Source organism: Engraulis encrasicolus, chromosome 18, assembly GCF_034702125.1.
Source record: "Engraulis encrasicolus isolate BLACKSEA-1 chromosome 18, IST_EnEncr_1.0, whole genome shotgun sequence".
NCBI classification, from domain to species: domain Eukaryota; kingdom Metazoa; phylum Chordata; class Actinopteri; order Clupeiformes; family Engraulidae; genus Engraulis; species Engraulis encrasicolus.
The window spans coordinates 10,621,589-10,641,963 of NC_085874.1; the positions used below are offsets into that span (position 1 = coordinate 10,621,589).

Here is a 20,375-nt window from a genome sequence, read left to right on the forward strand (position 1 = left end):
GCTCGTTACAGCAGTACGCATGCAAAGCTAACTGGCTACAATGGGAACCAATGAGACTGAGCCTTATCCCTGTTAGAGATTCTCTGGCGCTAGTCACCATCCCCGTTCAGCCATTTCTACATAGGTAGCAAGTAGGGGTGTAAATAATAATCGAAATATGTCGTGATATACTCAATCTGACGATTGAATCAAATCGCATCGTATCGTATTCTTAAGTATCGAAAATAAATAATCAAATCGCATTGCATCGAATAGTAGTAGTAGTAGTAGTAGTAGTAGTAGTAGTAAAACACGAGGTGGGGGAGTGTGTGTTTTTGTGAACAACAAGTACTGTCCCCCTGGCCACATAACAGTGAAGCACAAAGTGGGTACAAAGGGTAGACATGGACCAGGCAGGTAGACAGGCGGCATTAAGAAAGCATAATAACAACATAGGGAGAGGAGAGGGGGAAAAGTCTCATGCCTTCAAATTATGGTGGGCACAATTTGAAGACATAAGTTAACTAGAATGGGCACTCGGTAGAGCGCAAACCTTCGCCTACGCCACTTTTTTTTCTGGCCATCTTCAGAGTGTGGGGCATAACATTCTAACATTGACCTCTTATTCAATTCAGCATGCACACGTTGTTCTGGCATATACTGCTTGGCAAAGAAAAATGTTTTTGACCTTTTCGTGACCTTGACCTTGACCTTTGACCCAATCACTCCCGAAAAGTAATCGATTGTTCCTTGGGTCATGACCAATCATCCCAGTAAATTTCATAAAAATCGGCTCAATTTACGTTTTTGACCTTTTCGTGACCTTGACCTTGACCTTTGACCCAATCACTCCCAAAAAGTAATCGATTGTTCCTTGGGTCATGACCAATCATCCCACTAAATTTCATAAAAATCGGCTCAGTTTACGTTTTTGACCTTTTCGTGACCTTGACCTTTGACCTTTGACCCAATCACTCCCAAAAAAGTAATCGATTGTTCCTTGGGTCATGACCAATCATCCCACTAAATTTCATAAAAATCGGCTCAATTTACGTTTTTGACCTTTTCGTGACCTTGACCTTTGACCTTTGACCCAATCACTCCCAAAAACTAATCGATTGTTCCTTGGGTCATGACGAATCATCCCACTAAATTTCATAAAAATCGGCTCAGTTCTGACTGAGTTATACGAAGTACAAACAAACAAACAAACAAACAAACAAACATATTCACAAACTAGAATGGGCACTCTGTAGAGCGCAAACCTTCGCCTACGCCACTTATTTTTTTCTGCCCATCTTCAGAGTGTGGGGCATAACATTCTCCAAATTTTGGTGTTAGTTTCATTTCAATTGGACCGGAATATCGTAATATTACATTTTTGGCCCAGTCTTGACCTCTTAGTCAATTCAGCATGCATACGTTGTTCTGGTATATAGTGCTTGGCAAAGAAAAACGTTTTTGACCTTTTCGTGACCTTGACCTTGAGCTTTGACCCAATCACTCCCAAAAACTATTCGATTGTTCCTTGGGTCATGACCAATCATCCCACTAAATTTCATAAAAATCGGCTCAGTTCTGACTGAGTTATACGAAGTACAAACAAACAAACAGACATATTCACAAATAAATAAATAAATACACGGCGGGCAAAACATAACCTTCTGGCGAAGGTAAAAAACCCTCATGGAGGCTGGGATTTAGACCCCTATTAGCAAGCAACACCCAACCACCCAACACGGACAGACAAGATTTTCAACTTAAGGCATTTATTAGGGGGGAAGAAGTCACTGGGGGCCGGCTCCTGGCAGTCAGTACACGCCCCTCGCTCCACACAGGCCATATGTATGTGTGCGTGTGCATCAGGTGCAGGTACCATCCTCCCTCACTGCAGTGCACACAGTACAGCTGAACAGACGCATCCGGAGCACCCGACGCTGCCAACGATGGGAAATTGTCTGCACAGCGTCACAAAATGCTGCGATAGGCCCAAGAAGCCCTACATGAGAATAAGCTTGCCGGCTGTTTGCGTCGTTTGGCAAACGGCTATGATTATCCTGTTCGGGGTGTTCATTCGGTACGACGAAGAGTCGAGTACTCGCTGGTCAGAGTACAGAAAAGAGCACAACATCTCCAGTGATGTTGAGAATGACTTCTACTTCAGGTACCCAAGTAAGTGCCCTTTTTGTAAAGCTTGGAACATGATAACTCTAATTGAAGAGAAATTATTGAGGAGATATGAAGGTGACAATAATATTTGTATTTTGTTTGCTTAAAACTCGCTTTCAGAAGTACTTTTAAATAATTCCAATTAAACAGGTATGTTTCTATGCCGAGTTCCTTGAGATTGTGTCCGCTATCCCCAGTGTGAACTGACTGTAAGTGAAGTGGCGTGAGACTTCCCAGTATGGCTTTGGAATTGGGACTTGCTACACTGTACCCAGTGACATAAACACCATACCTTGTTGTAGAGCAGGGGTGGGGAACCTATGTCTCGAGGGCCGTGTATGGCCCTTTAGGCCGTTTTATCCCGTTTTTACCCGATATAATTTTAATTTTATGCAGCTTCACATGAAATATGACACATTTTTGTGAAGGAATATTCAGAGGACCTGGTGGGGTGCCTGCAATATAGGCCTAAAGTGCAGGGGCAAATCCTGGTTTGTGGTGGTCATAGTATGACCTTGGAGGACGTTTATGACACTTGGAGGCATTTGAAGTGGCCCCTCAAATGAAAAAGGTTCCCCACCCCCGTTGTAGACAGTAGGATGTCCAGTGATAAACTTTCCACAATCTAAAGCTGAGGTAACTGTGAGGCCCACTGTTATGTAAACGTTTGTGTATGTGGGTGGGTGTGTGCATCCTTGTGGGGATCCCTTTGGGTGTACACATTATGTTATTAGCTGCGTGCATGCGTCCTCCAGAGGGTGAGTATGTGTGTCCTCCTCTCTCTGTGAGGTGTGAGTGGTTGTTGTGACTCCATACCTCTTCCACTGCCACTATTCCCAGGGCGAGAAGTGACCGTTTTGACTTGCACCGATGACGGCATTCTTGTGTTGATGTCAGTGATGGGCAAAAGAAATTGATTCCTATCCTATCCTATCCTTTCGTGTCGTCTCCTGCCCTGCCCTGCCCTGCCCTGCCCTGCCCTGCCCTGCCCTGCCCTGCCCTGCCCTGCCCTGCCCTGCCCTGCCCTGTCCCGTCCTATCCACAGGCTTCACAGACGTGCATGTTATGATCTTTCTGTCCTGTCCACAGGCTTTACAGACGTGCACGTGATGGTCTTTCTGTCCTGTCCACAGGCTTCACAGACGTGCATGTTATGATCTTTCTGTCCTGTCCACAGGCTTCACAGACGTGCATGTTATGATTTTTCTGTCCTGTCCACAGGCTTCACAGACGTGCACGTGATGGTCTTTCTGTCCTGTCCACAGGCTTAACAGACGTGCATGTGATGGTCTTTCTGTCCTGTCCACAGGCTTCACAGACGTGCATGTGATGGACTTTCTGTGCTGTCCACAGGCTTCACAGACGTGCATGTGATGGTTTTTCTGTCCCGTCCACAGGCTTCACAGACGTGCATGTGATGGTCTTTCTGTCCCGTCCACAGGCTTCACAGACGTGCATGTGATGGTCTTTCTGTCCCGTCCACAGGCTTCACAGACGTGCATGTGATGGTCTTCCTGGGCATCGGGCTGCTGTACGCCTTCCTGAAGCGCTACAGCTTCAGCAGCATCGGCTTCAACTTCCTCATCGCCGCCTTCGGCATCCAGTGGTCACTGCTGATGCAGGGCTGGTTCCACTCGCTCGACCACACCGACGGCAAGATCAAGATCGGCCTAGAGAGGTAGGTGTCACTTCAGTCCAGTCCAGTCCAGTTCAGTTCAGACTGAGCTTTATTTTGTCTCACCATCAATAGGCAATTTAGTTTGGCAGTCCTGGTCTCCGTCAATCAACAGTAAATCGCATAAGTAAAACGTACCGCACGTCATACTAATGAATCCATTTCACCCATGTCTCTCTGTACGCATGTGTCTGTGTGTGTGTGTGTGTGTGTGTGTGTGTGTGTGTGTCTGTCTGTCTGTCTGTCTGTCTGTCTGTCTGCCTGTCTGCCTGCCTGTCTGTCTGTCTGTCTGTCTGTGTCAGCTTGATCAACGCAGACTTCTGCATCGCGGCTGTCCTGATCGCCTTAGGGGCGGTGCTGGGGAAGGTGAGCCCCGTGCAGCTGATGGTCATGACCCTGCTGGGAATCACGCTCTTCGCCGTCGAGGAGTACATCATCCTCAGCCTCCTCCATGCAAGTAGCCTACTGTATACCTCACATCATCCTCACATCATCCTCATAAACACAAACACGCACACACTCAAGCACACACTCTCTCTCACACACACACACACGCACGTACACACATACACACATACACACACAACTCTGCCTTTTGCTGACATGATCGTGATCATAGTGACAATCAGTAGAACATTCTCTATACAAAATCTCTTCACCGCTGAGACCTCAACAACACACTGTATAAGCGTTCTAACACGAGAGGCTGTGTGTGTAATGGTTTATTTGTTTGTTGTATGTGTATGTTTATTACCACTCCTGAAGAGTAAGCTGCTTTTGACACACAGGCCAAAGATGCCGGCGGCTCCATGGTGATCCACACCTTTGGGGCATATTATGGTCTGGCCATCTCCTGGGTGCTGTACCGGCCCGACCTGGGGCAGAGCAAGCATCTGATGGGCTCCACCTACCACTCTGACGTCTTCGCCATGATCGGTGAGATTCTTCTCGCCGCAATCTCTTGCTTCATTACCTTTGCCAAGGAGCTTATGTGATCATCCGTTCCTTTGTTTGTACGTTTGCGGTGCGTGTGTGTTTCAGTCTATCAGAGGGCGGAGGTACATGTGCTCTCTAGGTGCATTTCTAGTTTGTATATATGTTTTTAAACATTTGTTTGAGGCTTTAGTAGTTGCCCTTGACTATGTGTTGCATATAGGCTACTGTATGTGTATAAAAGTGGCCAAGCGTGCAGTGTTTTACAGTGTATCACAGTAGAGAGGACACATAAAAAATACAGCGTTAAGTCAACACTTAGAGAGTACTCTGGGTCCAAATACACTTTAGAAGATGTTAAATTGACTCTTTAATTGCTGAATTCACGCTTCTGGTTTATTTTACTGTGTACACACACCCCTGTCTTCTACTCTACTGCCCTATCTGATAATAAAGGTAGGAAACTGTCTCCAAGAAAAACAAAATATATACACTGTATATAAAAACCCCTGTGCTGCTGCCCGTAGGTACCTTGTTCCTGTGGGTTTTCTGGCCCAGTTTCAACTCGGCCATCACAGACCACGGTGACGGCCAGCACCGCACTGTCATCAACACCTACCTGTCGCTCGCCGCCACGGTTCTCACCACTGTCGCCATCTCCAGCGTCTTCCAGAAGGAAGGCAAAGTCGACATGGTGAGCCTTGCCCTTCCGTCCGGATACTCCGAGTGGGTGTCGAGCCTTTCAGTTTGTGGCCTGGAGGGGGCATAAAGTTCCACACAGCATTACAAAGGAGAAAATAACTTTTCAATCGTGCTTTTTGTGACATATTTGCTATGTTTACATGAGACAATGAGACATTTAATTTGGAATTAACTTACTTTAATTCTGTATGGAACTTAATTCCGCTTTTAAAACACCAAGTAAGCATTCCACAATTAGGAAATAAATGAAAGATCAAAGTAAACTCGATGGAACTATTTTAAATCCAAATTATCAATTTGGAATTAAAAACACCATGTTAACGTAGCCATTGAATAAATCCTGTCGTTAATAAAGTCTTACCTCGCACCACAATGTCACAAGTAAAAGGAGAGGAGGTTAGATATTGAAAGGGACCCTAACTAGCCTTAAGAGGGCTGAAGAAAAAAGGTTTAACACTTTCATCCCTGGTCCCTTGTACCACAGGTCCATATCCAGAACTCCACTCTGGCGGGTGGCGTCGCCGTGGGAACGGCGGCGGAGTTCATGCTGACGCCGTACGGGTCTCTAATAGTGGGCTCCTGCTGCGGAATCATCACCACCATCGGATACATCTTCATATCAGTGAGTTAATAAACTGGAAACCGGTCAGGTATCAAGCATTTGACGCGCATAGAACCTTCGCTTGGAATGCAGACGGTATCTAAGGAAACCATGCACATAGTCAACGGAAAATTAAACATTGGGATACCAAAAGAAGATTCTAGATCTTGCTCACAACTTTACAGACAGTAAGAGAAGAAGAAGCGTCAGTGGCAGATAAGCGGGATAACTGCCTTCGAGGTCGACCGGTTATATGAGGTTAATGGCTTGGCGGAAGCAATATAATCTAAAATAATAACCACAAACACACCTTTTACTGTGTGTGTGTGTGTGTGTGTGTGTGTGTGTGTGTGTGTGTGTGTGTGTGTGTGTGTGTGTGTGTGTGTGTGTGTGTGTGTGTGTGTGTGTGTGTGTGTGTGTGTGTGTGTGTGTGCCTGGCAGCCCTTCCTGGAGGAGAGGCTGAAGATTCAGGATACGTGTGGCATCCACAACCTGCACGCCATGCCGGGTGTCATCGCAGGCATTGTGGGGGCCATCACCGCAGCGGCCGCCAGCCCCGAGGTCTACGGGCACGAGGGGTCAGTAGTAGTCAAGTCAAGTTTCTTAATGGTTAAAGGTTAGGGAGGTGGACTTAATAGGGTTGCAGGTTCAAATCCCGCCTTACCTACATACATGGCTGAAATGCTCTTCAGCAAGGCACGTAACCCCACATTGCTCCAGGCACTGTAACCAATTCCCCATAAAATAACTGTAAGTCGCTATGGATAAAAGCGTCAACTGATATGTAATGTAATATGTCCTTTTCATGTGGATTCTCTTTAATGTGCTAGACCAACTTGCCAAGCAAAAATACTTTCTGCCGCCAGGGTTCTACACACCAAATTTATGGCACTTTTTCTTTGTAATGAAGTAACCTGTTTTGAGTGGCACTGCTCATTCACACTGTGTGTGTGCGTGTGTGTGCATGTGTGTGCGTGTGTGTGTGTGCGTGTGCGTGTGTGTGTGTGTGTGTGTGCGTGCGTGTGTGTGTGTGTGTATGTCTGTGTGCGTGTGTGTGTGTGTGCGCGCTTGTGCGTGTGTTTGTGCATGTGTTGTTGTTGTTGCAGGTTAATCAACGTGTTTGACTTTGTGGGGGAGTTCAAAGACCGCACCCCCACCATACAGGGAGGTTACCAGGCTGCTGGGCTCTGTGTGGCCATCGTGTTCGGCATTGGAGGAGGGATACTGGTTGGTGGGTGTCTGCTTTAGCAGGACATACAGTAGTACATGAATGGGGGAGTCTTGTGGCTGCATGTCTGTTTCAGCAGAGTTGAGTGTATCCGTACTGTGTGGAGATGATGCTCATAACTGGGTATCAATTATAACAGTTCATCTGTGGGGGTATGCTTGTTCTGTTCTGAGTAGTAGAGTAGAGAGAGAGAGGTTACATTGGCCCATTGTTTCCAGGTTCTATTATTGCAAGGGGGAAGGGGGGGGGATCCCCCTTCAGGCAGACCTAGGCAGACCTAAGGATTGTTCTATTCAATGCTAGGAGTATTATGACATGCCCCTTTAGGCAGACCGGAACCTGGTCATGTTAGGAGCCCATAGCAACCTATTACCTATTGAAACAGTGTGGCATGTACAGTATGTAGGCGATGTACACACAAGTACTGTAGAAGCAAAATGCTGCTCTCCTGTAAGCCGCACAGTTAAATCAATGCAGTGTTTATGGTACTGTGGTGCGTATATGCATGTACATTGAAGATGGGATATAGGGTGGGACATCAAAATGGTTAGATTAAACCAGTGGTTCCCAAACTTTTTCTGCCGGGACCGCCTTTTGGACCTAGGAATATTGTCAAGACCCCCACCCCCCATATTCCTAGCAATTAAAAAAAAAAATAGCATCAAAACTTGTGCAGTAATATTGATAGAAATTTGCAGGAAAGCAAATACATCTATTAACCACAGAAGTGAATACAGTTACTAATCCATTTATGGAATTATGTTAGCTGTTAACCTGTGGAATTCCCGTTTATTATGCAAAGTTCCTTCTCTCGCCAATCATCCTGCATCACCTCTGCGACCCTCCAATGGGAACTGCATTAAACTTAGATTAAAATCATGTAAAACACGTGGAAATATCAATTCGCAAGTAGCATGCACATGTGTTGAAGTGTAGTATAGTGTTACTTTGTTTGTATGCCCTATATTGAACGCATGGTGATGGTGATAGTGACATTGAATTCTATCTGTTCTGCGCAGGTCTGGTCCTCAAGCTGCCCATCTGGGGGGATGTGGCCGATGACCAGTGCTTCGATGACACATATTACTGGGAGGTAAGGATGGATGTTGCTTTGATGAAGTATCCGGGCCCGGGATATGCTTGCTGCGTGACTTCATTTACACACGCAATCTGAGCACCATGCACGATACTAGAGGTGTCATCATGGGGGCGGATAGCCAACTCATTTATATATTCTACCATCGTTTGACCCTCCCGCAAGTTTGGAAGATCGCCCCTCCCGATTGTGTCAAAATTGAATTGGAAACTCATCACATTGTACATATCAGGCAGGGGCCCTTTTCAGATGACTTTGTCCTGGGACCAGCCAAAGCTGTCAGCAGCCCTGCCTTGTCTGCCCATGCTTTGCATGTTAATGGGATGCAAGGACGGATGGACACAAGGTTTTACTGGGAGGCAAGGATCAAGGGACACTGGGGGGGAACTCTGAGTCTGGGCCCCACCACCCGCCGTGTCTGTCCATACGGCCTCTGTGGTAGAACAGGGACGTGAGGCTGTAGGGTGGAAGCTAGAGGTAAAGGAAGTCTGGTACAGGGCAGCCGTGGCCTAATGGTTAAGGACATAGGGTTCAGGTCAGAGGGCTGCAGGTTCAAATCCCAGCTTCCACTCCCTACCTCCCTCCATGGCTGAAGTGCCCCTGAGCAAGGCATCTAAACCCACAGTGCTTCAGGGACTGTAACCAATACCCTGTACTCAAAATAACTGTAAGTCACTTTGGGTAAAAGCATCAGCTAAATTCAATGTCATGTAATGTAATCGATATCCCATCCTCAGGGTGTCTTGGGGGAATGTGACCTGGAGCAATGTTGTGACATGACATTTGTCATGGTGATGCTTGTAGTTTAAACAGACATATTGACTCGTAGACAAACTCTGAGATGTGTTTTTGACATATCCCCTACGACTACATGACCCTCTCACTGTTCCATGCTACATGCCGACTCAAGTCATGTTTACGTGTCCACTAGGCTCTGTGTATGGGTGTTCTCTCTGATAAGAATCTGAGGAAGACCGCAAGGTCTAAATGTCATCCTGCCAATGAATGAATGAACAGTTAAAAAAGAAATGAAAAGAAGAAACATCCAACGGAATAAGAAAACCTTTTTTTTGTTTTTTTAAAAGAAGTGACGTTCAACCAATGAGTCTGGCTCTCTGTCGTAGTGGTCAAATCACATGTTTGATACATTGGCAGAGTTGTATAAAATAGACGTAGAAGTACTGTTACAAATGTAATTACAACACTAGTGGTATGACAGACTATAGTGGTACTAGTGGTATGGTTTCAACTTTGTAATATCGTACTGTACTGTACTACTAGTGTTGTAATTACGTCTGTAAGAGTACTTCTACTTTATACAACTATGTACAATGTGGTATTGCAATAAATCTCACTGGGTGGGGTGCTGTAGTGTCATTAAGTTCAAGGGTGGCTTAGTTTTACTTCAGTCCATGAGTATGTTTCCATGATTTGATTCAGTCCCTAAGTGTGTGTGTGTGTCTCTATGTGTGTGTGTGTGTGTGTGTGTGTGTGTGTGTGTGTGTGTGTGTTTAGGTGCCAGAGAAGGAGGAACTTCTGCCTCCCGTCCTGGAGTACAACCTGCACATGACCCCAAACAAGAGGACTGATAGCTCGTAAGTCCTTTTGAAGGATAATATTTCTATTTTCACAGCAAAATTTACTTTTTCAAGACCACGAAGTCGCCATTTTGGACTATTCATACTTTCATGAGCTTGTCTACCGGTCAATAGACTGTGTGCTTTTAATATCTCCTCATCGTCTTGCATGCTGATAAAGAGCTTTTTGGAGCAGTATGTATACATGAATTTGGTTTGGCATGGGACTGACAGTCAACCTACTATGCTGTATGTCTCTTCCTTACAGGGATGGATCTAATGTCTCGGCGCCATAGGGTTAAACATTGGTCCACACGTACTACAACAAAGGCACACACGCGCACACACACACACACACACTGGGATGATACAGGCCTTCGGGCTCTGACTGGGCACGTGCATCTCTACCGACGTCACACACACCCTTTACCAAGAATACCAGCCATTACCCTCAAGTAGGAGTTTCAAAGTTTCCCACTTCAACCACAACAGACTTAAACATGCTTTCATCAATCGATTCTTTTGTTAAATCAGTCATAAGACTGCATAGAGTTATCACTCCATGTTGGTAATATCTTCAAGTTATATGGGTTGTATGTAATGTACAGTATGTAGGCCTATGCATGTATGTCTGTATATAGGGCCTGTGTCCTCTGTTTTTTTCAGTTGTGCAATAGACTTGTGATGTGATGTTATGTGTATGTCCTGTCTTAAACGAATGTTGCTCAGGGACGCAAAATGAATTTCAGTGAAAACTGACACTATAGTCTAATCACATTGTATATAAAACTGCATTGTATTGTATATTCTACTGTGTGTGTGTGTGTGTGTGTGTGTGTGTGTGTGTGTGTGCAGGTTTTTTGTCAATGTCATATGTCTTATATGTATGTTTACAGTAGTTTAACTGCACATTGGAGACTGGTCAAACACAATTTCAAATGTCTGTGCAAACCCTGTTACATAGACTTTTGACAATAAAGTACACTTGACTTGACTTGTATAAATGCAATGTATTTCTTTTTTGTATGGGTGACACCTGTGGCCATAGCCCAGTTTTCCCTGTGCTGCATGGGAAACTGGCAATGGCATCCGATCCTCTGTGGGTCTGATTGAAGTTAAGGGGAAGCCGAGGCCTTGGTGTAGCCTGGCTGTCCCCACTTCAATTTGAGTTCTGGGATCATTTGGTCTGGCCTACTCATGTTGTCAAGCCTTTTCTCCAAGGGCAACATGATCTCCCATACTCTAATTCTGTGGAATGAACAGACAGTGACACCAAAATCTGTGGCAGTTTCATGGATTTTGCCAAATTTCTGTGCGCGTTTAACCGGTTGGAGTTTCACTCTGCGTTGTGTAAGTTGGGATGGAATAAAGACTCCAGACAAGATTGCGGATCCAAAGCTTTAGTGATTATTCTGGAAGTTCAGACACAGTAAACACAATCACCATGGGGCTTGGGGCTGCACTCCCACTCCTCTTCCCACAGCACAGAGACAGGGAGTAGTTTGTTACAATAAACATATAGCAGCACAACATGGTGAAAACATATGGGAAAACCAAATAAAATCGCTAGATTCAGAGAAGTGCTACCAAAATCCTAGCCTGCTTCTCATAATGAACTCAGTATGCCCTGGCTAGCTAGCTTAGCAAAACTCCGCTAGCATAACGAGTGAGTTAGCTAAGTTGCCAGGGTCACATTTCCATTTCTTAACACATTGTACACAAATAACAAAAATAAACACACACCTGGAAGTTCAGACACAGTAAACACAATCACCATGGGGCTTGGGGCTGCATTCCCACTCCTGAGAAGACCATAAAAAGAAATGCTAAATAACCGTGACTAGCGTTAGCAACGCTAAGCTAAAGGATTGTCACGATGCCACCGGCTTCTATTACACCGGGTGGCGCTAACACATCAAAGTACATGGAAACCAGGCATCATATTCGTGTGATACATTAGGAAAGGGGTAATACACGGAATAGTGTTCAGAATTACTGTGATACAACTGGTGGATGAAAGAATAGAAAGAAGATTTAAGTAAGATTAGGGAAAGAGAAAAGTGGAGAAACATACCTCTTCCCACAGCATACAGAGACAGGGAAGAGGATATGGAAAGCATAGAAATATGAATCAGAGAAACGGAAATATTAGAGGGGGATAGAAGGAGGGGGGCAGGAAGCTCCATAGACACCCATGACAGTGAAGAAGGCTACTGTAAGTCTAGTATAACGAAGGTGTGTCAAAAAAAAACCCATCTTTGTGTAATTATACAAAATAAAGAAAGGTGCTGAAAGCATACTGTTACACGCGGGGGTCACGAAAGTGCTTTCAATGGCCCACAGAAGTGAATATAGAGAAACCTTCTGAGACTGCCTACTGCAAGCTGCATCTCAGAGGCCATCTCTGGAGTGACTACTGTAGAAGTGACTCAGATGGAGTCTGAGTATTACTGTATAGTGTGCGTGCTTGGTCCTTCCCTCGGGATGCCTCCTCCTCGCAACTGTTTACTGCTCCGTCAGTGTGAATGCCATTTCATCACTTGCCTCTGACGTTGATGGGTGCTATCTGAATCCTGAAGAAGTGCAGTAGTGTCACTGCCACTCTGTCTGTAGGTATGTCACTTTCTTAGTCCTTGTTGTGACTTGCGTTTCATTCATTCAAACACAAGGGGGCAGTAGGCAGTAGATTATTTCAAAGGTCTACTGAATAGAAGAGGTCTAATCAGCCTCATTGCTCGCTGTATTTCTAGACTAAACGACTTAACTACCAGAGTACTATACTACTGTGACATTACACAGGATCCTTAGTAATACATTACGACTTTGTCATTTCCATTCTGATAACATGACATGTGTAACAAGTCTTAATGGGTTAATCTATTTGGTTTCATGATGTCAGATTGCACATATCTCACAAAAATGAATGTATAGGGCCTATTGTTCAGATGTGCATTACAGTTAAAAACAAACATGCTTAACTCTGTATCCTGCAAGCAATTGCTTCCATGCTAGTAATCAGACTTGGTCAATCAGCATATCTTTGAACATGCTGATAGGCTATATCGGCCCTATTGCATAGTGTGATGAATAGTTAAAGGGACACTGTGCAGGAAATTGTCAAAAATATGCTGATCATTGAAACTGGGCTGCCTATTGCCAAATTTGAACTTTACATGAAAGTTTACTAAGTAATAAACAAATATTTTCTAGTATGGTCCAAGTACAGTCATTTTTGCAGCTAAAATGGCTATTTTTTGGAATTCAAAATGGCGGACCATGGAGAAGATCCCTCTTTTTATGTATGAAAAGTGCAATTTTTCCAGTCATAATGAATACTTAGAATTTGATGCTGGTGGTAAGTATTCATGAAAAAGGTAACATTAGTGAATGGGCAGCATGAATTCTGGAAATAAATAACTAAAAATCTCACACAGTGTCCCTTTAAGACCCATATCTCCGGAACATGTCACAAATGCCAAGCTCATCTCTGATGTCTAATTTGCCTTGTTTAAGAACCAGAACATTTATGTCTCATCGCAAAACAAAGTCTTTCCTCAAACCATCCATCTCAGCCGTCCTGTGCATCTGCAGTATTGACGGAGGATGACTGAGAGCACTGATTATTCACCTCCTCCACCCACCTGACAGTTTTAGGAGTTGAACCTGCAACCCTTGGGCTACAAGCTCCCTAAAAGATTACCCATGACTACCCACCCCTTGCATGTTTGCAATTGTAAAAGAGGTTTTACTATTGGAATACATTTCTTACCTGCACACCTGCAGTCCATCTCACAAATACCATCAATCAGTGAATGTTGAATACTGAATCTATCACCACCAGTAGGGAAGCCAATGCGGGGGCAACAGGATCAGTTGTTCCCTTCTGGGCCCAGGGACATGGAGAGCCCAGAACTGGGTCTCCATTGCACTGCATATATTACATGATGGTGGGGGACACATTTGGGCCTTGCAGGCCTGTGCAAAGCTGTCAGTGGCCCTGACCAATGGTAGTCAGGTCATTTTTGGCCTTGGATCAACCCTGTTTGCCCTTGCTTTCTCTACTAATGTACCCTACAGTGGCTTGACTGACTTCCAACCTTGAGCAACAGCGAGCTCATTATTACACAATAAGCAGCAGCAACAGCAGAAGGCAGCCGCACAGCATTGGGTGTTGTCAGCGGGTTCGCTTGTCTGCTGATCAGTGTCAAAATATTTGTCTTCCATCCAGATAACCTGTGCACTGATACGCTTGGTGGGCTACTGTTTGGTGTCGGCACACTTATCGCATGTTCCAGCGCCTTTGGTGATAAAATGTATTTTCAAAGGAAGTGAAAGACCTTGTGCTTGTTTCCTGATTGTTAGCCCAGTATGAAGTTTGGGACAGGCAGATGTGTGTAGCATACCAAAATGACAATTAAACCAGACTTTCAGAGATTAAAATGAGCAAAAGATTTTTAAAGATACAGTGCACCTTATTTCAGGAAACTGCTTATCTGTAGTTGGGCCCTGATTAAATATGAGAATACATATTTTTCTCTATGTGCTTGCAATGTCTAGCCATATGAAGCGTAGCTATGGAAGTCTATGGTACCAAATAAAGCATCATCAAATGTCCTTATAAAGCACTTTAAAACGAAGAGTGCAAAACAGCTATTTAATGCTAATTGTACCATTTACTTCCAGTGATTGTGCAAATAATGTCAATAAGTACTGAATATGCACATTCATCATGTGTAATACTTGGAAATACCACAAATTTGTGAGAATCAAAAAGGGTGGACTGTTCCTTGATACATGGAAATGTATGTGATCAAATCACAGGAATTCCACATGACGCAGATCAGATGACAGATGCACAGTGACAGACAGATGATTCAGATGCTCTTCCATTAGCTTGTCCTCCCCTTTCTGTGAGTTCTGTCCTTAATTCCTCATTTGTAGTCACTCCTTACTTTCTATTGCCTTTGATTGCCACAGCAGTTTGGAGTATGGCAAGTGGAGACATAGTGTCACCACATAGCTAAAGTCTCTGTGTAAACCAAACATTGAATTACATAATCAGGTAGCCTTTCTCGAGTCCACACTGACAGACTCAGAGATATAAATTGTTCTATTTGCACCCAGTGGCAGGGAGGTCTGTGGCATCGTGGCCGTAACTACCATTGAGGACGCAGAGGTCATGTCCTCTGTATTTTATTTTTAATAATGTAAAATGTATGTGATGAAAATCGATATGATCAACAATGATAAATTCAGTCTGAATACCCAAAAAACTTGAGACTTTGACTGAAGTGTTTTGACTGAAGCATTCTAAATGTACATTATGCAGTACAGCACAGTATTTGACATCGGTATTTGAAAATGTCTGGTTATGGCCCTGTGTGGCATTGTCTAATATTCAGAAGGTTTGATAAGTTCATGATAAAAAAAAAAAAAATCATGTAGATCATGTAGACTGGAGACCAGACAGACAAAATGCAATTGTACAGGATGAAAAATGAAACCAACAGCTTGTGTGAATGCATTCCTTTACTATTGCCAACATACCAACATCTTGTATGAATACATTCCTTTTCCATCTCTGTAAGTAAGAGGGCTATTTAAGTAAGATGGCTGTTTACTACACTGCACTGATGATGGCCCAGACCTGGACTCAAAGGCATGTTGGTGTTGGGTTGGAAGGTGTGTGTGTGTGTGTGTGTGTGTGTGTGTGTGTGTGTGTGTGTGTGTGTGTGTGTGTGTGTGTGTGTGTGTGTGTGTGTGTGTGTGTGTGTGTGTGTGTGTGTGCTCTACTTAAGCCTGTGCTAATGTACTTAAAAAAAATACAACCCCCCCCCCCAAAAAAAAAAACAACTAACCTACTTGGCATTTGCACTTATTGTTTTGTAGCCTATATATATATTTGTGTATGCTATGATTACGTCCTTGATTGCAAGTCACTTTGTATAAAAGTATCTGCCTAATGTAATGTAAAAGTAACCATTACAAAGCACATTTATGATAATAAAATAATCATCATGCTTTAAGATAAAACAGACAAAGCCAGCAGCAGAGTCCCTAATGCCTCTTTTCCACTGCCGGTTTTCTGGTAGGCCTACTACAGCTTGACACAGCGCGACTCACACGCCACTTTCTGCTCTTCGATTGAGCTGTGTCGTGCCCATTCGAAAAGCAAGCAAAGTGGCGACCGAGTCGCACTGTGTCGAACTGTAGTAGGCCTACCAGAAAACCGGCAGTGGAAAAGAGGCATTAGTGTTAATGCCGCAACAGGGGTGACCAGGGTCATGAGCTGTCTCCCCCCCAGTGATTTATATACAGTAAGGTGATGGGCCGCCTGTAGCACCATGTGAAAACCAGTGAGGCGTTAGTACCAGGCCGCTGCCTCCTCCTCATCTATTGATTTCCAATGCCACTGATCAAATTAGAGGTTGTTCAAGGCGGCCATAACTCTCCCATGCCATTTGAAGTCATTTGCTACGTTTACATGAGATATTTAATTCGAAAATAACACACTTTTAATTTTGAATAAAGCTTAATTCCGCTTTGAAAAAGTCATGTAAACACTTTTCACACAATTCGGAATAAAAATGAAAGATCAAATTAAACTCGACGAAACCATTTAATTCTGAATTAAAAACGTCCTGTAAATGTAGGCATTGCTGTAACAGCGATGGCCATGATAGGGCCCACCTATTGTATGTCAAAAGCAGAGGAAGGAAAATGACGAGGAGAGAAACAAAAAGACAAAAGAAAATACAGGAAGTAGACAGATATAAATTATTTTTAAAGTATGGCATTTGCAAGTCCATGAACTGTATCCTTCTCTTCACTTCTCTCTCTCTCTCTCTCTCTCTCTCTCTCTCTCTCTCTCTCTCTCTCTCTCTCTCTCTCTCTCTCTCTCTCCCTTTCTCTCTCTCTCTCTACCATACTATATACAGTATCTCATGCTTAACATAAACACTGAAGTCTTTACGTAACCCAAGACTCCTTGGTGGAAGAAAGGCAGACATTGCTGTGTGTTCTCATGGCAACCCTCCGCGTTACCATGAGAATAACAGCTGCCGAGCAGAGTGTTTTGGCATGTTCTCATGCACATGCTCAAATCTGGGCTCCTCGTCCACCACTCAGCCACACCTCCCTCTTCAGCGCGCTACAGCTCCCTTTCCGAGAGAGAGGGAGAGAGAGAGGGAGAGTGAGAGAGAGAGAGGGCGCGCAGGAAAACAGAAAGAAAGACATTGGAATACAGAGAGAGAGAAGGGCAGACAAAGAGATAGAGTAGACAAACAAACTGAAAGTCAGCGAGGGCGACAGAGGGAAAGAGAGAGAGAGTGTGATAGAGTGTGGGAGCGTTGGAGAGAAAGGGGGTCGTCGCTATAGACAGATTGGGGGGGCTATGGAACGCCCGACATGCTCTGGCTGCCTCTCCTCATTGGCCAGGAGAGTTGCAAGGGCTACGTGAGGAGACATGTGTTTCTGTGTTACTGTGTATGTGTGTGCATGAGGACGTTGCATAACATAACGCTGCCCATCCCACCAAGAATACAAACACTAACTTGATGGCCTACTCACGGATTCCATACCCCACGACCAGGCTTTGGTGGTAGCACAGAAGGAGTGTGTGTGTGTGTGTGTGTGTGTGTGTGTGTGTGTGTGTGTGTGTGTGTGTGTGTGTGTGTGTGCGTGTGTGTGTGTGCGTGTGTGTGTGTATAGGCGTTGCACGGGTGGTTGCACATGTTTCTATAGACGCTATGGCAGTTACAGAGTGGGAGGTGGTTTATTTTGACAGCGTAGCCACAAGAGTATGCATAGCCACAAGAGTATGCACATGCATAGGCTACGAACCTACCCCTTTGCCCTACTAGACAAAAAAATGCCATTTTTGAAAGTTCCTTTTTGAACGTTTTTTTTATCATAATGTACTGTGGTCCATGTTGACGACATGACAATTAAAATTCTTCCCAAATCAAAAAGCATGTAAAATGTATCGCCTCTATAGCCTAAGGCAGGCAGAAGTTCCACATGCCCCCAACACCCACTTCAGCACCTCCCCCCTGAAGTGTCTGTGCACGCCACTGCATGTAAGAAAACAACAGGAGAGAAAGGACTATTCGCTTCAGCCAATCTCGACATGCAGTTGTAATGCATACTCTGGACTTGTCTGTACTTGAGAATATATTTTTTTCTTCAGCCTTTTCCGAGATCCTGGTCATTGTAATGGGGGCAGAGTTTGTTTACGTTTTTTTTTTTTAACATCTTGATTTGTCTGCCCCCATTAAAATAGCTCAGATCTCAGAAAGGGCTGAGCTGAAAAATGCAGCATCAACGGGGGAACTGACAAGTCAAGGCCCGGGGTAGCATAAGCAATACAGCAGCATATTGAAATTGGCAGAAATACTTCTTTAACACTTCATACAAACAGTTATCTTCTCTTCTCGCTTTCCTTCCTTCCTTGTTTTGTACTGCTGCATCATGTTTTCCCCCTCCAAATGCATGCATTGTGCAACCCCGTATGATATAATGACTAAACACTGCTATCTTCCCACGTTAAGTAAGTTGTTCCCTTGCTGTATCAGAGCACCTGTTTGCACAGCACTGGACCAAAAGTTATCCTGAAGGTCGTGCAACAACAGTCTTTCTCTTTCACCTCCTTCTCACTCTTTCTTTCTTTCTTTTTTTCTTTCTTTCTTTCTTTCTTTTTTTCTTTCTTTCTTTCTTTCCTTGCATATTGCATGCACATGTGTAATTAACATCAGTACCAAGTCAGTCATCTGTTGGAATGAAACAGGTCCACGTTGACTTGGCACTGATGTCTTCCAGTTCCTGCCACTCAGAGGAATCTTACCAGACCAGACTTTATGTTTCGTCTGAGAAGAGAAGGATCTACACTGTAATTAAAATGCTTTCGGATTTGATACGTGAGCAGCGTGTCTGGGAAATGAATTCTCCCTGATGAAAACCGCAGAGTTGCTTCCGTCTTGCTATAATTACACCACATATTTAAAAGAAATCACACACATTCGTGTTTCAGACCTGTCCATTCTGTGTCATAGAATAAGAACCCAGCGCACTAAGCCACATAAGGGCTTGCACGCCCATGGGGACCCAGGTGTAAGGCTGGCCTGTGATAAATACCAGCCCTACCCCATCTCTCTCTCTCACTCCCTTTCTGTCATAGGCCTACTCTATTGTCCTATCAACAAAAAGTCACAAAAAGCTCTAAAAAAAAGATCCCTAATCACAAATTACATCCAACCAGTTCAGAATCAGCTGAGCATGAGCACTTAGTTTAGATTAGTAGATTAGTTAGCATACTGAAAATGTGGCCTATACTAGCATACTATGGTTCTACAGTATTTCTAACAACAGCTCTCACTACCACAGCTGAGAAGAGGACACTATGTGTGTGAGTGTATGTTTTTGTGAGAGAGACATCTACATTTGGCTAAATGCATGTAATTGTGTGCTGCTGTATGCTTAATATATGTGCAATGTGTGCAATGTCTTGTGTATTCTGTATTTATGTACAGTATATATGCTTCTGGACACCTTCATTTCTCTGGATTAATAAGTGATATTCTACTCTCTACTGTACTCTGTACTGTTTTATGTTATAATCTTGCTTGCCACTGCCTTTGTTGTGAAGAGCAGCCATGGGTGTACAGTATGTCCATAGCACCACGTGATCAAACATTTCCCCACTCAGTCTTTCGCCTCAGCTGGCAGGGACGTGACTGGCATTACGTAAAGCCTAGGGTGTGTGGATTGGGACACGTCCTTCTTTAGGGTTTTGAGGTGTCCCCTGGCACTGCATGTTGGCTGGCTGCTGGTGTCCATCTCAAATTACCGGTGTGGCTTGCCTCCTCCAGTAGCAGGACGACACGCAGTGCTGACCGTCCTGTTGACCCCATCCACTGTAGCCAACCCCGTCCACAACCCAGACACACACCTTCCCCAGTTTCAACTCAGGTGGTCTCACAGTAGTGGAGCTACCTTTAACTCAGGTGGTCTCACAGTAGTGGACAATGAGTATTATTTCTTTTTTCCAGTATAGCAGTGAGCAAAGCTGAGAGGGGGACATTTTCTGATATTGCCAAACGTTATTGAAACATTGCTGAGACTGCGGTACAGGAGTTCTTGCGCTTATCGGTCATCAATCTCCTATCACAAGACGCTCTCTGGGCCACTTTTAGCTTGGCAGCAGACCACTTACATAACATTAAAGTGTACACCGTGCAGATGGCTTAAGTCCAAGCTGGCCTCTGGAATGAAGTCACAATGCCAGGCAGCGGAGAGAGCACCGTGCAGTACAGCACATGGCTCAATTGCTGCACAGTGTGGACAAATGTTATATGGGATTTTATTTGACCAAATACCAACTTGAAAGTTATACACTTGGAGAAATTGAACAAACTTAA

General features: G+C 44.2%; 1 protein-coding gene across 1 annotated transcript; it reads left to right on the forward strand.

The window, feature by feature from the left end:
• Positions 1 to 1,925: 1,925 nt before the first annotated feature.
• LOC134468423 (ammonium transporter Rh type C 1-like) lies at positions 1,926 to 9,982 on the forward strand. Its single transcript, XM_063222346.1, has 10 exons — positions 1,926 to 2,151; positions 3,634 to 3,826; positions 4,126 to 4,276; positions 4,612 to 4,759; positions 5,284 to 5,450; positions 5,943 to 6,080; positions 6,501 to 6,637; positions 7,166 to 7,290; positions 8,307 to 8,392; positions 9,899 to 9,982. Exons 1-10 carry the CDS (start codon positions 1,926 to 1,928, stop codon positions 9,980 to 9,982), a joined length of 1,455 nt encoding a protein of 484 aa, XP_063078416.1.
• Positions 9,983 to 20,375: the final 10,393 nt, after the last annotated feature.

Coding starts and splice junctions, on each gene's coding strand:
- LOC134468423 (XM_063222346.1), top strand. CDS start 1,926: ATGGGAAATTGTCTGCACAGCGTCACAAAATGCTGCGATAGGCCCAAG. Junction 3,827..4,125: donor ATCAAGATCGGCCTAGAGAG/GTAGGTGTCACT, acceptor TGTCTGTGTCAG/CTTGATCAACGCAGACTTCT. Junction 4,760..5,283: donor TGACGTCTTCGCCATGATCG/GTGAGATTCTTC, acceptor TGCTGCCCGTAG/GTACCTTGTTCCTGTGGGTT.